A 16,954-nucleotide genomic window follows, 5' to 3' on the forward strand; every position below is an offset into this window, starting at 1 on the left:
TTTTAAAATTATATTTTATAGTTAATTATATTTTTATTGATTATATTTTATTAATTACATTTTTATCATATTTTTAAATTATATTTATTTCTTATTGTATAGTTTATTAGTTTTAAATTGGAAAAAATCTCGATTAATGAAAAAGAGTGAATAATTTTATCGCTCAGCTTTCGAGTAATTATTATTTCGTAATTAAAAATATTATATGTTTAAATATGATCTTGTTGATAAATTATTATATTTAATAAATTTTTCATTTTTCTTTATATTATCGTTTTCAGTGACCACCTGTAGTGGAGATCAATTCCGTTGTCTGGATGGCATCTGTTTAAATATCGACAAGCGTTGTAACGGAATCGCCGATTGCCGTAATGGCGAAGATGAGAATCAATGCGGTAAGCTAATTTGTTTTCCTTCCCTCTTTGAAACATGTATTTATTCGATCAATTTATTCTTACATCTTGAGAGCGCGAGAGCAGAATATATCAATGAGATTTTTTTAACAATACAGATTTCAACGGAGTCTGTCTTATACAACTCCGTTATTTCTGTCTTCTGACGTCTCTAATTGTATCGTCTTTACTCATCGACAACGTAAATCCTACGTTGTTGCATGTTCTAATCGTGAGGTCAATAATCACTTTTGCACGCGCAACGATAACTCCCACAACGGTTCCAGCAATAAGCCGCGATAAGCCTGCACCGATGCTCTTTGCCAAGTGTCGGTTACCCGACGCGATTATTCACGAGCGATCGAGAGGGGCGCCTGAGCTTAAACGAGCCTCAAACGGGCCTGCGAAGTTTAACAACAAGATTGCAGGCACTTTGATAAGTCTCGCGAGTAAACCTAGCAGTGATCTCATTCAAACACGTGCTTAACATTATGGAAATAACGTCGCAAAGATTGCGATTTGTATACACATATATTATCATCCGAATTTTAAGTATCATTAATTTTTTAATCAGTTTCGTCGCGGATGAAAACATTTGTCTCTTTATTACAATAGCGAACCACGAGTACGCGAGCAGAAAAGCATTTACGCTTGCACATAATTAGACGCTGACGAGCGGTTACGAAGGTCCGGCGTTGGATACACCATTGCGCGCTATAACGTGAATAAACGTAAACTTAATTTTCTCCGGCACGCTCCACGTGACTTTCGATTTACGATTTTCCACGCTGACCGAACTTTATGCCCCCAGCGCGCAACGCCGAAAATAACACCTCTTTTCCTGAAATAGTTTAGCCAATGTCGTTGCACCATTACCTCATCTAATCCAGGTTTCGTTGCAATCTAAACCGGAGCGTCCACGACCGGTCGTGTGTGAAGAAGGCGGTGAACTTTCAGGCATTCCCGATGTACTCAGACCGTTTCGTTACGACGTTACCTAAACTCGCTTTAATTAATCGACTTTTAAGCGAACCGCATCCGACATTCCTGCAACCAACACGCGTGAAGAGCGAAGACATCAATCCTCGCTGCTGATCGAAGATAAATTAATCGCGTAAAGATAATCCAATAGTCCACGTCATCCTGTTGCAATTGACTTATCTTCTTGATTGAGAATGCAGATTGCTGTCCTTCGCTCTTGTATATTCCCTGTATACTTCCTTCGTTCATATACTAACCTCAGCAAAAGCAGCACAGCTCGAAGCATCTCACACCAGGTAAAGGTGCGTCCGCTTCTACCGTCCAGATAGTATAACGCTATATGCAAATCGTACTCTCTGATCCACGGTGTCACTTGCACCGCGTGATCATAAATATGCCGCCGCTAGGCGAAATTATTTAGCATTACGACCGGTTTATTCTGTTAACGCGCATTTTGGACGGAAGATTCGGAGTGTCGAAGGGCTTGCTTGGAACCGCGATCGCGCGGCTTTGCTGGTGGATCATGAGTGATCCTGGAGGGATGGGAACAACTTGAGGACGGGGGCTGACGCGCGTCAGCGAGGCGATGCAATCTTTAAATGCGCATGAGTGTATGGTGTATGGAGCAGGTTGCGGAGACACCGAGTTTCGCTGCACGGACGGCAGCTGCATCAACTACGTGTTGCAGTGCAACGGGGTGAACGAGTGCTCTGATGGCTCTGATGAGAGGGACTGCGGTAATTATGCCACACCACACTTACCTACACGTTCTTTCTTCTACACACAATACTGAAACACATATACACGTTACATCACACTTGCGCGCGTGCACGAGACAAGTCATTCAATAAATACATTCATAATGTCGCGAACTGTATTGGACAATGTACACGGGATGACGCTTGTCATAATACAGATTTTTTTAGTTATTCAAATTGTGGAATCGGTTGAAATTGAGATTTTGAGAGAAAGTATTTGTTTCTATATAAGGATTGATTAGCTTTTTAAAAATAGATTTGTAGTAAAAAGTTACCTCCAATTTTACTAGTACTTTCATATTATTGTAATTCGCTATGCAGCAAGTAATAGAAAGTCTATATTGAAACCAACAGAATCAACTTGCCTTTCATCGATTGTGCTGACTTTCAAATATAACTAGAACTTGGAATTGTATTTCAAATATTATTATTAGAATTTATAGAATTAATTGAGATTGAGGCGCTTTGAGACAAAAAGAATCTGCTTATATATATGTATATGTAATACATATATATTTCCAAGGATTGAGTAGTTTTTTAAAATAGTTAAAAATTTTTATTTCTATTTTTATAACAAAAAGTTATTCAATTTTATTAGTATTTTTATATTATTGTAATTTAGTATGCAGTATAGGTAATAGAAAGTCTAATACTGCAACCGAATTCAACCAACTCGTCTTCCATCGTACTAACTTTCAAATATAGCTTCCAAGCATTCCGCGTGATATTTTCGTCATTATATTCGCCTTTTTCTGCCGTAATCCCTTTTTAATTTTACTTATCGCGAAATCATGCGCCGCCCGTAGAGAGGTATCCGTGGCGAAATACCGGAAAGTTCGTGATCGAACGGAAGTCGACCGCGATTTCCTATGGAAGGAAACTCGCTGAACGCCGAAGGAATATGAATATACAACCCGTGACGACGGAAAACGCCGATCGACTCACTATCAAACCAGCCGTGACGATCAATAAACCGATCCTGGAAGCGTTTCCGGAAGAAACTCAACAACGAAGAATTCCAAACTCCATGCTGCAGAAACCCTCGACATATTTGATCCAAATTACATCTAAATCGAAAGATAATAACTCGTCCTCGCAATACGTAAAATTTAATCGATTTCATAATCTTGATGCGAATTGCAGTAATGCCGAAATTTATCATCCAACTGTTAACCAAACCTTAAAGCGATCAAGCAACGAGTCTCGAATTCCAAAACCTTTCAACCTGTCAGATAATCTCGTGAGATCTTTGCAACTATTTCAACAAAAAAATATTTCACTGAAAAACTTTGGTTTACAATCTATCAATAATCGCGATAAAACACGAAAAATGATAAGTGAAAACAATCCTGATTGCGCACCGAAACAATCCAATACATTCAACGTAGACGCAACAATTATGATTCTTAGACCCAATAAAAAGAGCAGATATGTTACAGAAAAGAATATTTCCAAATTAAAAAATTCGAACATCAAAACCGTTATCGAAATCTCTTCGAAAATAGATATGGAATATCAAAATAGCGATAAAATTAAGAGAACACCAATGAAATTGGAAAATAATACGTCTAATAAAAATAATATTGACAACACTAAAGCGATACATCGCTCTAAAAACATCACTGTAGAAGCTGCGAAAAATATTTATGAAGAAATAAACACGCAAAATTCTTTAATGATTAAAAAAAAATCAACTGATACTATTACTCAACGGATTGATAATTTGATCTGCAAGTTTATTAAAACTAAGCACATAGTATGTCGTCAGAGTGATTCAACTGAAGTTCCAATTAAGCCAATTTATACAACTTCTAAAATAACGACAATAACAAATGATGCTAATATTAATCGGAATTTTAGTACGACAGATGTACATGGCAACAATAAGATTCTTAGAAAAAATCAACGCAGAAAGCACAATTCGGCTTACCAAAAATATTACGATAAATATTTGAGGAATTTAACTTCATCTACAATGAAAGTGTCGACAGAATTCGCAGTTGATACACGAACTTCAACGACATCAAAAAATATTAATAAGCATGAAATAACTAAGGCTTGGCAGAATGAAAAGAGGAATATGCTGGAAAATGTAACTGGATTTATTTATTCTGATGTATTCAATAACACTCACGGTCAACCAAATTTACGAGAAAATTATATTGAAACAAAGAATAACAATCCGAATAATAAAGAAAATTTTTTTGGATACGAGGTAAGAAAAGACAGTAAGGTTTCAAATTATTACAATAAATACTTAAAACATCGCGTCACGCCATCTAAAAGAACAGCTCCTGTGACTTTAAACACGACTAAAATTGAAGAATATAACATGACGAATATGAAATATAAAAGACAAAAAGCAGCTTCATCTGTTTTAGAAGAAATGTCCGCAACAGCAAAACCGAACAAAAATGATTATTCTTCAATAAAGACAGAAAAGTTACTATATGAACTTAAATCGCCAAAGGCTGAAATACGTCGTCGGTATTTTCCAACAATTAACGTTGACAATATCGATATGATATCAAATCTTTCAATTTCAAATCATAACGCGATTCAGCAAAATCGAAGTAATGAAAAGTATAATAAAACGCATAAACAATCAGATATTTCTTTCGAAAAATGTTGCAACGAAAACTTGATACAAAGTAACGAGAAGATCGATTCCGGATTAATAAATTCAAATGAGATGGAATCAATACCTGTAGAGAATACAAATACGATATCGAAGGAATTACATGAATCCAGAGAGATTTTGAAAGAAAAATTAGAGGATGATTTTGACGTTGTGCTGTTCAATTTTACGACAACGAGGGTTCCCGAGATCGTCACGCGGGATGCAAACAAACCCAGAGAGAAAACATCCATTGGAAGACACAGCAAACGCAAGCACAAAAGTCGTCATAATGGTCGTAAGAACAGGCCCAAGAAAAGGAGGAAGAATCATGCGAAACGTAAGAGGAAACCGACATCATCCGTTGGTTGGAAAGTCGACGAGCCGACGAGCGTCGATTATGGCAACGATTATAGTTCAGAGCGGGTGAAGACGTTGTCCCCTAATGATCTAGAGTACAACGAAACTGATGATAATCGTAATACGAGCACTGGTGGAAATGACTGGTACCTCACTGATGAAATTACAACGGAATCTTTTAAAATAGAATCCTCTAACGCTGATGAGTCCATCTCAAAACATCCCAAAGAAGACAGCATTGACAACGAATTTCAATCGGAAGAAACGAACATAGATCTCGTTACCAGTAACATCATATCTTATTTATCAACGGCATCCAATGAGAAAATTTCTAAAAAATGTAAAATATTAATTACGACTAGCACTGAGAGTAACTGGCTTAACTGGTGGACAGATGATAATAAAAAGACAGACAAATCAACGGAATGTGAAAAAGATGTTACTTCGCTGCCAATTACAAGTGATTCAATAGAAGAAGAAACAAGCTATTATAGTACATCTGTCAGCGATCATTTTTCGATATCTACATTAGATAGCACTACTTTAATCTGGGAATATTTCAGTAAAGAAAATAAGAATGTAAGCGATGAAGAAATAAGCACAATATATAGTATGATTAAGGATGAAGAAAATAAGGAAAAGAAAGTAATGATAAGTAAATCTATGTTGAATGAAGAAAGTGATAAAAATAACGAAGGAACACAGTCTTGGGAAAGTACTACGCATTCTGAAGGCACTATGCACAACATGAATTTAGACCTCAATAGTGAAGAGGAAGAAGACGGATTGGAGAAATCAATATCCGATGAGGATAATGAAATCGACAATGGTATCGTGGAGACCATAGAGGATTACGAGATCGATAATTGCAACGAGACTCAACACGCTTGCGATAAATATATATGTATCGATGAGGACCAGGTATGCGACGGTATCGTAAACTGTCTTAACGCCAATGACGAAACTGACTGCGATTATATATACTCTAAGAGGTGGGAGGAGCATCAAAGAATTAATAATAAACGGATTGACTTCACTTCGAATACTGTTGACGACACGTCGCATCTTGATGGATGCAGCCCTTTTGAGCATCCTTGCGACAGCATGTGCATAAACGCGTTGCACGTCTGCGACGGCAAGAGAGACTGCCTGGACGGTACAGATGAGGAGAACTGCGCCAAAGGTATTCCCCAGTAGAAAATAATAATGCGAGAGGCGTTTCATTTCGCTCTTTGTTTCATGCTGTAAAAAATATTTCGCCTTGGATGGAGCGTCACGTGAATCTCAAGCAAGCGTGACGTCATTTCGGGATGAACTGTCATCTTCGCTGTACAGAACATAGCTTTGAAGATATCAAATTGGTTAATATGTGAACGTCCTTGGGAAACTACCGAGATTTTCGCGAAAAAAAACTTCAGGAATCTTATTTCCAGCTATTTGCATAGATACTTCACTTTATCCCTCCTTCAAATCGTTCTTATCTAAAGAATGCAGAAGACTTGCTTTTGTGCTTTCGGATCAATGTCATGGTGTTGAAAATCGTCGTTTGTTATGTGTTACGCAGCTTTGGGGAACAAATGTGTTAACAAAAATATTATGAATAAATAATAACTTTCCGTTCAGTGTAAGAGTGTACGTTTACATTGTGTTGTCCATCTTTGTAAAAATATTTCCGGAGAGAGAGAGAGAGAGAGAGAGAGAGAGAGAGAGAGAGAGAGAGAGAGAGAGAATAGTCAGACGGTGATCCTTAAAGTGCAGTGACCGAAGACAATTATCTTATCGCTTATTAGACGATTATCTTATCTAGTTCTTATTAGACTCGTCGAAGCTCCTCGCTCAGTCTGAGGAGGATTTACGATGAACGATTGCAGGAATTAGTATCAATGCATCTATCAATGATTGCATTAGTCATTCTGCGTACTGCAGACATACGATCAGCTGCCACTATTTTTATGTTCGCGATTAGATCGCCAGTTGAGTCCGCAATGGCAAAACGTGAATCCTCTTTTCTCGGATGTAGGAAGAACATCTCATTTCATCCATTCCATTGACATCATCGTCGTATCACGCATTACTCATTCACTTTTTTCACAAGAATACAGAATTTGCTTCTCTGTTGCAAAAAGAAGCATTTCAATGACACCCATAAAGAATCATTTCCGGTAATGATAATATGCAATCCACACGACACACGTACCCGAACATTGTACATAGTTTACGAATTGGAGTAAAGGAGAAGGTAAAGGAATATGAAACAACAAAACTTAAAATAAAAACTTTAAATGCCGCGCGTGAAATTTACTAAAAATATTTGTATATAGTTTATCAAACGAATCGTTTTATTTTATAGTTCAAAATCGGATGATTTCGTATATTGTGGAATATTCCTACCGTCTCTCATAAGTAAAATAATTCTAACCACCCTCATAAGGCTTCTTCACGACGCTTTAAATGTTAGACCAAGCTTTAAAATATAATAAGATCTCTTGGTTACAGAATCATGCGTTTTACCAAAGATGCTTTCCATGTACAGATTTACGAGTCCTCTACCACGCCTAAAACTGCTTTAAATGTCTCTTTATATGTTCATAGCTTGTATTTCAACCTCGAACTCGTCTATCTCTCAATCGCCAATATAAATTATTTTTTAATACAAATTTTTGAAAGTACACACATAGTAATAAGATATTTTAATTTATTAAAAAAAATTTACTTTTTACATTTATTTTAATAACGCGATGTAAATCATCATAAATTAATGAACTCAAATTACCCCCCTGATTTTCAAACTTTATTTCGAAAATCCATTGAAATCGAGGCGACTGAACGGTAGAATGCGAGATGCGAGCGTTGATCAGGAGGATCTTTGTTTTTTGCCGATGGCTCTGTAGGTTTGGCCCCGTGCCCTTCCACGGACTTCACCTGCGGGGATGGCTCTTGCATATCGAAGAGCTCGGTCTGTGACGGATTCGACGACTGCCCCAGGGCAGAAGACGAGCTTTATTGCGGTACATAACCATGTATACCTTTCACGCTACTCGGTATTAAAAGAGAAAGAGAAAAAGAGAGAGGGGGGGGAGGAGGGAAGACCGAAAAAAAAGAAGACAGTGCATGGATGACTTGCTGGCGTAATATCAATCAATGTTATTTTGACATTTAATGCAATTCGAGCTTTAAAAAAAAGTTTTGGAAGTGAAACATAATATTTTTGTTGTGTTTTATCGATATCGTTACCCGTACAATAACAAGTGACGCGATGGAATTTTAACTACAAACGTGCAAAAATTGATTTCAAATAATTGGTGCGAATTATTTATTCGCAATGTTATGGCATTCGAATTGATAGACGGTTTGAACAAAATATTTTGCAAAACACCGTTGAAAGTAACGAATAATCGATTTTATTAATGCTTTTATTCTTAACATGATCTTTCCTTAATTATGAAAAATGCCTTGAGAGATATTCAGAGAACACTTTATTATTCCATAATTATATTCTGTATTATATTGACATCAAGTCATTCCATTGACGATTAAAATGATGCATTATCTGACTCAAAAGCAAGAAAGTTATAATTCTACCTAATTCTTTCTCTCTTTCTTTACACCGTTTTTTCCGAAACCCTGCTTAGCTTGCACCTTAAACAACGCTTGCCATTGAACCAATCGCTTAATGATTTCCCTCGTTGAATCTAATCACGGACTTGTTCCGTGTTGGTTAGACGCTAATTACAGAGCTTAAATTCGGATCCAACACTAACGTGACCAGAGCCGACAATGTTAATCGCAGATTTCGATTATTCGAGTGGTAAATATATTTCAATTAATAATTAATTTTGATGTATATAAAAATTTTTCAAGTAAAATATTATCGTAAGCGTTTTGGTAACTATATTATTTATAATTAAATTAGAAATGAAAATAATAATAAGAGTAGTAAAACAAAAACGCCTGAAGGCGAAATCTGCGTTTAAATTAGCCTCTGTATATAAGTACATCTATTATGTAATTATGTAAATAACTTATATTATCCTTGATGCATTCCTATAAATTCCCTACAAACTTTTCTGTAAGAGATATGAACAATGCCAAATATTTCGATTATAATTTATGTATAATGAAACTTGATACAATATCTTACGATTAATTTATGAGATAACATAATTATCATTACAGGAAAATTCAATCATTACGTTAAATGTAACAATGTAATATAATATTTTAACATATAAAATGTAATTCACTCAAATATTTTCTTATTCGCTTTTGATCCGCGTTTTCTATCGAATTTCTGCGAAAATACACACCGAATATGTATGGAGACCACGATTCTTTCTGCGAAGTTTAATTCTAAATACCGGAATCGTTCGTCGGCTGACAAACGACCTCATAATAGCAGACCATTACACATATTTACGTGAAGCTAATAATCGTGTATCTCCCGCAAAACTATAGTCGATCGCGTAGGAAAGCTACGCTTATCGTCACGACACATTTTTCGCGCATTGCACGCAACATTGTAATTCGCATTAACCAATACGACAGGTTATTTTTCACGAGCATTTCATCCGATTCAACATAAAATATAGCTCGGCTTTATAAACGCGTGTAGGCCGAATATAATTTCCAATTCTCCCTAATCCCTCCCATAAATCATTACTGCTAAATAACACTCTCGTTGCCTCAGAAGCAGCTTTTTTCGCTTTCGTGATGTGACAACAGACAGCAGAAGTTATCAATTAAGTAAAGAAAAGCTCGTGGATGAAAAAAACGAGACCGACGATCGAATTGCGTCGAACGTCGAAAGCGTCTCGCTCTAAGAAGTCTGAGACTGCGTGTGCGGCACGCTTTCCGCTTCGATATATGTATATGTATATGTACACGGAGTGATTGTATATATGTGTAAAAATGTATGTGTTCTTTGCGCATATGTCCGCTGAACAAAACAAAATACAGAGCGGGAATGCACGCCTAACCAGTTCAAATGCGCCACCGGGAACAAGTGCATCGAGGATGTCTACAGGTGTGATGGCCATCCGGATTGTCCAGATCACAGCGACGAGGACTGCGCCCCGTCCGCTAACGACACTACACACACCACTTCGCCTACCACCAGTACGCTCCTTTTTCAGTGTGTCCATCGCTTCATTCATAATACATTTATGCAACCTCGTCTAGCGTGTTCCGCTATTACTATTCGATCTCGGTAGATCTGTAAATAATTGGAACCTTCGATCGATTTTTCCCATAGAAACGAAACAAAAAAAATTATAATGAATTATATTATTTGACGAATTATTTCATCATATGAAAAACATTAAAATTAAACGCTCTTCCTTACGAAAATCTGATACTGACATCCGATACTGAAACACAGTAATTAATTATTTATTTTAAGTATTAAAAGCACTATGGTTCAGTACTTTTAGTACTCTAAATAAATAATTATTATCTTTCAATATTAAATTGATTAATTAGATTTCTGTAAAAATCAAACGTCAAAAAATCAAACGCCTATCTGTCTAAAAGAATATTTTTATTTTATATAGCTCTATATATATATGTTATAATAATTTATTATTCGTTATAATAATTATAATTTTTTATTCGTAACTATTAAACGTAAACGCATTTAATTTTAGTTGTTTATACATGCCGATACTCTATGCAGTTTTATTCGCCGCTAGATGTTAAACAATAAAAATGAGAGATTTGAAAAATATCTTCGAGCTTCGCAGTGTTACAAGTTGCCTGCCTTCGCCCGAGGTCCGTAATGTTTGCTTTCGGTCGAATCCTCTTAAGGAACTCTTATTTACGCGGGACAAGTGGATCTACCTGCCTGAGCGGATACACACTCGACGATGGTTGTATTTCATTGTGCATTTCTCACGATCAATCGTTACGACCGTGGTCGAGAAAACGATTCCTCCTCTTGTTGCTTCTCCAAAGATCCCGACGGCCATTGTAACATTCGTTTTACCGCGCACTGGGAAAATTTATACTTACGAGATGCGACTGCTAAACTTACCGAGGCAACTTATTGAAGATGTACAAGTACATCTCTCTCTTCCTTTTTTTTTTCTTTTCTTTTTTTCTTCTGTTCTTCAACAAACCGTGTTCTCGACAACGGCTTTATTTTATCGTACCACCTGAGTGCGGAAGGGTCGGAACACACCGGAAACGTATTACCCCGCGAATCCCCCGTACGGAAGATTCACGGTGATCGTTGACGGTAATCTCGCCCGTTCGCGCTGCAAATCGCCGCGTTACAAAACAGCCTGCGGATATATATGCCATGCATTGATGTACAAGTAGTTGCATTACGCACAAACTTATACGCTCGGATGCAGATGACGGTGTTGGATAGGAGTTCCTTTGAATGTTTTTTTTTTCCCTGCAAACTTTAGTGTTTTTCCGGCAACAGTCTGCTAATTGCCGAAAGGACAGTAAAAAACGAAGGGAAAGAGAAGAAAATTTGGGGAACTGAATGAACAGGGCATTCTTATGCAACATCTTAGTCACATTTATGATTCTGCTTGCGAACTGGTATTCTCTTTTTAGTTTTCTATTGCATCATTCTCAGTTGCATTATGGTATGATAGAAAGTAAATGCATTACATCTCACTGCAAGTGTACTTTTAAATTTGATCTTTTGGCTGCTCGATGCTTCATTTTCCTTGCTGCGGATTTTTCCCTTGAATGTGCCTGTGTGTATGTGTGCGCTCAGACTCTGATCCACGCTGGACACCCGAACGCAGGAGGGAATGCGATCCGAGGACAGAAATGCGCTGCGATGATGGCAGTTGCGTTCTTCTACGACGAAAATGCGACAATATCTTCGACTGCCTCGATGGCAGCGATGAGCGCGGCTGCGGTAAGGATTTCATCTTGTTCTCACAGCCCATCCTCTTCCTTTCCTTTCCGCATACTCATATTAACGATGACAAATGTTTTCTGATTTCCTCCCTTCGTGTATTCATATTAACGATGACGAACGGTTTCTGATTTTACAAGCCTGAGGAAATCTCTCTTTTGCTTATAAAATAAAAAAATTTATATGTATATTTATTATTTCATTTTTATGTGTTTATTTATAGTAATTCGCTAAAATTCTTTTTCTATAATAAGCTCTTTCGATAAATTGTCCTAAATTAGTTTGATAAATTACATTTTTTTTTTATTAATAATTCTGCTTCAGTTTATATTTTGTTATTTTTAATGTCGTAAAAATATGTGTATATTGAAAACACTGACAGATAAATTTTACTAAATATTTTTTGCGTAGTACTGTAGTTCTTTATTGAAATGCAACATACCTACTTATATATTGCTAATGTTTATCATCGACAATTCAATAAAAGTTCATTACTGATAGCTCATTATTCTCACAAATTTTCAGTGGTGTCATTCAAATTGATTATTTTCTTATGATTGACTTAGTAATTACTTATAAATTTTTAATAACTGTTAATAATATTATAATAATATTAAAATAATACTATAATAATTTTACTATATATTGATGATCTATAAATTATAATTTGATGTATAATTTGTAGTTATTTTTAAGTATTAATATAAAATTTTGATATATTAAATATTTCTTTAATTTGATTTGAGAATTTAATTTAAACTACTTTTGTTCCTACTGAAATTTTTATCAATTTCATACAGTATGATACATGCTTACGTAACAATAAATTATGACACCATGATTCCTTACTATTCCCCAATCCCTAATGCTTTTTGCGGGAGCTTTTGACATGCTGTGTCATAAAGGAGTATGCATACCTGCCGAATGGAAGTGTGCCAGTGGCGAATGCTTGCCGGAAAACCAAAGATGCGATGGAATAACGCAGTGCAGCGACGGATCCGATGAGGATCTATGTGGTAATTATATGATATACAGCTTACGCCCACAATCGTTCACAAAAAATGGCCTTTTCACTGCTCTTGCTTGTTAGCCAGTCGCACACTGCAAAATTATTACACACCTGCTTTTACAAGATGAATATCATAATTTCCATTTATTTTCAATTTGCTAGAATTCTCAAATGATTGTATCTCGATTAGAAAAATTTTTTACTCAATCAGATGTAATATTAATCTATGCAGCATGTTATAAAATTTAAGTTTGAATTATCTAATAATATATTTCCTGTTAATTTTAATGCCTGCATGATAATAGAAAATTAATCATTATTTCATTTTTTATTAATTATTTCCCTTCGTCATACAATAACAACAGTACAATGATTATTCCCATCCCAATCTCAATGTATCCTAAATTGATTCCTTTGACTAAGAACTAAAAATATATGGATGTATTTATGTATTATTAAATTAAAATCTCAACAACCTACCATTGAAATTGTAAGTCATTGTATGCATGGAATGACTTTTTATTACATATGGTATCGCATTCTTTCCTTGCGAAAGGAAACTCTCGCATGTGCTGCTTGATGTCACACGTTGCATTTTGTCTATGTTGTAAGTGTTGGCGCACGTGTCTTTCTGGGAGTATAACCGGTATGAACATTTGGAAGCGCATGATAAAAGCTCCTGTAAGTAGCTCATGATAATATTAATTGGACGATGCAAGAAGAGCGAATGTCCCGATGGGTTCACATGAGGATTGATCATTCTACTGTATACTTTGCCTTAGAAACTTATTAGAGCAGAGTGCTTGGTGTACTCAGCAAAGTACAATAATATACGACTAACAAGGGTGACAAGCAGCGTCTATTGTGTATGATAAGAAACGCGTAATAATTCATGCGAGCATCCCCACGTTTGTTTAACACTTAAGTAGTCGTAGACTTTATTACTCATGATGTTTATCGGTTTGAGAATATCATCGATAGAAGTCTCTTCGAGAAGGTAAATTAAAAATAATTAAATTGAATAATAAATACATACACATTGAGAAGTATTTAATTTATAAGCGAGATTTTTTTTCTTTCGAGGAAAGGATTACTAAGGGAAATCTGAATACATCACAAAATCAATATCTGTCAAAACAGGTGTTCCCGTCTTGTGTAATATGCGCCGATTGCAATTAAAAGATAAAAAATTTGCATACATATCGCCGCGATTACTCAAGTGTTAATAAAATGAATTTCACGTGCGATGACAGCACGTTTCTTTAGCCTTACACGTCTGATTATCTGAAACAAATACGGAATCCTGCGGTGGTAAGGCCATTTTTTTTCTTTTTCCCTTATTCTTCCTGTATGGATAGCATGCACGATAATACACGACATGGAACTTGGTAATTATTGTAGTAACCGAATGTCCACCTGGGTGGTTTCGATGCAACGATGGAGTGTGCCTCGACATTAAGAGACGTTGCGATGGCCGGCCGCATTGCTTGGACGGCTCCGACGAATTCAATTGCTCTCGTAACAATGATTTTTAGTTTTTAGCTTTATTTCATGCCGAGGACGATATGGACCTAAGCCACATATCTGGAATCGTCTTAACACAGTAGTTTCGATAAGTGAATGACATAGCAGTATCGTCGATAGTATTGCATTACAAATTAGAGCAAGTTACTTATAAAATTTTTTGTACTTTTCTTTTTAGTCACATTGGATACTTGCATTTTGTAACTTAGGTCTGTGTCTTTCTTAGTGCATTATTTATGTCGATAATAATCCGCACCAAAAAAGCTTATCGTTAATTTAATAATTAGTCAATGAGATTTATATATATATATATGTATATTAGCATAAATAGAGACTTTTATAGTATTAAAATATATCAATTAAAACGATAACTTTTTTCCGTGCGCTATTTATTCTAATCTTTCTCTATAACTTATTATTCTACCTTTTCTTTTGCCCTCTGAGGGTTAATCATGCTTTTTTCTCAAAGTGGAAACGTAAAAAGTGAAAATTTTGTGTATGCATGTGTATATATATATATACATACATACATAAAAATTATCACTTTTCATGTTTCCGCTCTAGGGAAAAATTAATTAATTAGATGATTGACTTCCTGAAACTCTTTTCTCTATTAGCATTTTCATTATGGGTCATAATACTTTCTGCGACTATGGTATTCTTGTTATGAGCATATGATATTTAAATTATATTCTTAACGAATTAACAGTGAATGAATGCAACCAATTGCTAATTCATTTCATGAATCAATTTTGCGTTCAATTCATCGTATGTTAACTAAAAAAGTGCTCATGATGTGTGTATTTCAGTGTTTAAAGACTTGAAATAGACGCAGGATCAAGTGCCGACATTTCTTTACTTCTTGACACTTGATCTTATTTTTATTTCAAATCTTTATTTCGTTTTCTTTATCTTAATATGTTTGTCAACTTTTTTTTATTGAAATTAGCTTCTACTCCCGCGTGCAACAAAAATCACAGACTTTGTGTCAAAGGGTACTTTGCGTATTCCATCTTTCTCATTGTTTTGCTTGGGCGGTAAGACAACACGGTGAAAGATGTAGTAATGCAGCATGCGAAATCTATTTAAGATTAGCCGATTCTCTAAGACAGTTCTAAGAAACATACAGAAGTCAACAAAAAATTAAAATGACTTTATTTTGATTTTTAATAAACAATCAAATATTATAGCCAAAAATCATTATACTGTCATGACGTTAAAATAAAGTCATTATGTTACTTTTACTGATTACTTTCTCTTGACTTGTGTGATGTGTTCCTAGGATGTTATATACGAACGACTTCTCCGTATCTTATGCGGAATGTCGATTGTGCAGAACGTTAATAAACGGCTACGCAGGGACTTTGCAGCTGTAACTGCAGCGACAGCAACTGTAACGGGCGCGACGACGGCGACGGTGTAGTCATTCGACTTCTCGCGCGCACGTCGGTGTTGAAGTTGGCAATTAAGAGGCTGTGTAACTAATACGGGCGCACAGACGCGTACACACGTACGCGGAAGCTGTTAATCTCATTTCGTAGCCCTGTATCGATCGTTTGAGCACGTTTTAGCCGGACGTTGACTGACCATTAACTCGAATACCGACGTGTCGCGGCCCCACTTGCCGTAGTCACCCCGGGACCACTCTGTCAAAGATGGATGAATCAAAATCAATTCGAGGGAATTCATTCTCGAAACTCGATCGCCAAACTCGGAAGATGCTTTCGAAGTGTTTGAACTTCTTCCTCATTCTCTTTCTTTATGACTTATTTATTAAATGAATAAAAAAGTAATTGCCAATACGAGCCAATACTAGTTCTTAATGTAAATTACATGTATTGTTCAATCGTAAGTAAACATTTCGATCCCAATAATTTAAGTCATCCTCAGTACAATTTGAATCAAATAAGTGGATACATAAAATAAAATCAGCCTAAATTATATTTTATATATATAAACATTATATATACATTCAATTTTGAATACCGTTCGAATCATTTTTATTAACAATAACTTATCTTTTTCTGTCCATATATTTATATATATCCTATAATCAAACTTGATCTAAGAGTGATATTATAATTAGTGATCGTTGTATCTATATCTCTCAGAGACTAACAATGTTACACTAACAATGTTACAAAGTACGATTATCAAACATAAATATCAGAGATTTATTCGTTTTCTATATTATTATTAATTATAATTAATATATTATTATTAATAAAGTGATGAAATGGAAATGATTATTATTCGTATAATATTCAATGAGAATAAGAAGTCATATTATAAACTGCACTTTAAATATAAGCTAAAATAGAATAAAGAGGGAAATAAGAACACAAGAATTCAGTAATAAAGTCAAATCCTGTTTCTCAGAGAGAGAGAGAGAGAGAGAGAGAGAGAGAGAGAGAGAGAGAGAGAGAGAGAGAGAGAGAG

The 16,954-nt window shown here is 35.5% G+C and overlaps 2 protein-coding genes across 12 annotated transcripts in view; both read left to right on the forward strand.

Moving 5' to 3' along the window:
- Nucleotides 1-16,954, forward strand: part of LOC108693387 (basement membrane-specific heparan sulfate proteoglycan core protein) — a 186,455-nt gene that overhangs the window by 142,571 nt on the left and 26,930 nt on the right. For 7 of the 11 annotated variants that reach the window (XM_018202279.1, XM_018202288.1, XM_018202280.1 and 4 more), the window contains 4 exons: nucleotides 282-395; nucleotides 2,003-2,110; nucleotides 10,065-10,223; nucleotides 14,393-14,509. In XM_018202279.1, coding sequence (XP_018057768.1) covers nucleotides 282-395; nucleotides 2,003-2,110; nucleotides 10,065-10,223; nucleotides 14,393-14,509 — 498 coding nt within the window. The remainder of the gene's footprint in view (nucleotides 1-281; nucleotides 396-2,002; nucleotides 2,111-10,064; nucleotides 10,224-14,392; nucleotides 14,510-16,954) is intronic. The other 4 variants (XM_018202283.1, XM_018202282.1, XM_018202286.1 and 1 more) reach the window with 4 other exon arrangements.
- On the forward strand, nucleotides 10,768-13,078 carry LOC108693391 (suppressor of tumorigenicity 14 protein homolog). The gene is made up of 2 exons (XM_018202292.1): nucleotides 10,768-11,982; nucleotides 12,888-13,078. The coding sequence occupies exons 1-2, from the start codon at nucleotides 11,808-11,810 to the stop codon at nucleotides 13,070-13,072; spliced, it is 360 nt and encodes a 119-aa protein (XP_018057781.1). The 5' UTR covers nucleotides 10,768-11,807; the 3' UTR covers nucleotides 13,073-13,078.

The sequence above is a fragment of the Atta colombica genome, unplaced genomic scaffold, assembly GCF_001594045.1.
Source record: "Atta colombica isolate Treedump-2 unplaced genomic scaffold, Acol1.0 scaffold9, whole genome shotgun sequence".
Taxonomy (NCBI): domain Eukaryota; kingdom Metazoa; phylum Arthropoda; class Insecta; order Hymenoptera; family Formicidae; genus Atta; species Atta colombica.

Coding starts and splice junctions, on each gene's coding strand:
- LOC108693391 (XM_018202292.1), top strand. CDS start 11,808: ATGTGCCTGTGTGTATGTGTGCGCTCAGACTCTGATCCACGCTGGACA. Junction 11,983..12,887: donor CAGCGATGAGCGCGGCTGCG/GTAAGGATTTCA, acceptor TGTGTCATAAAG/GAGTATGCATACCTGCCGAA.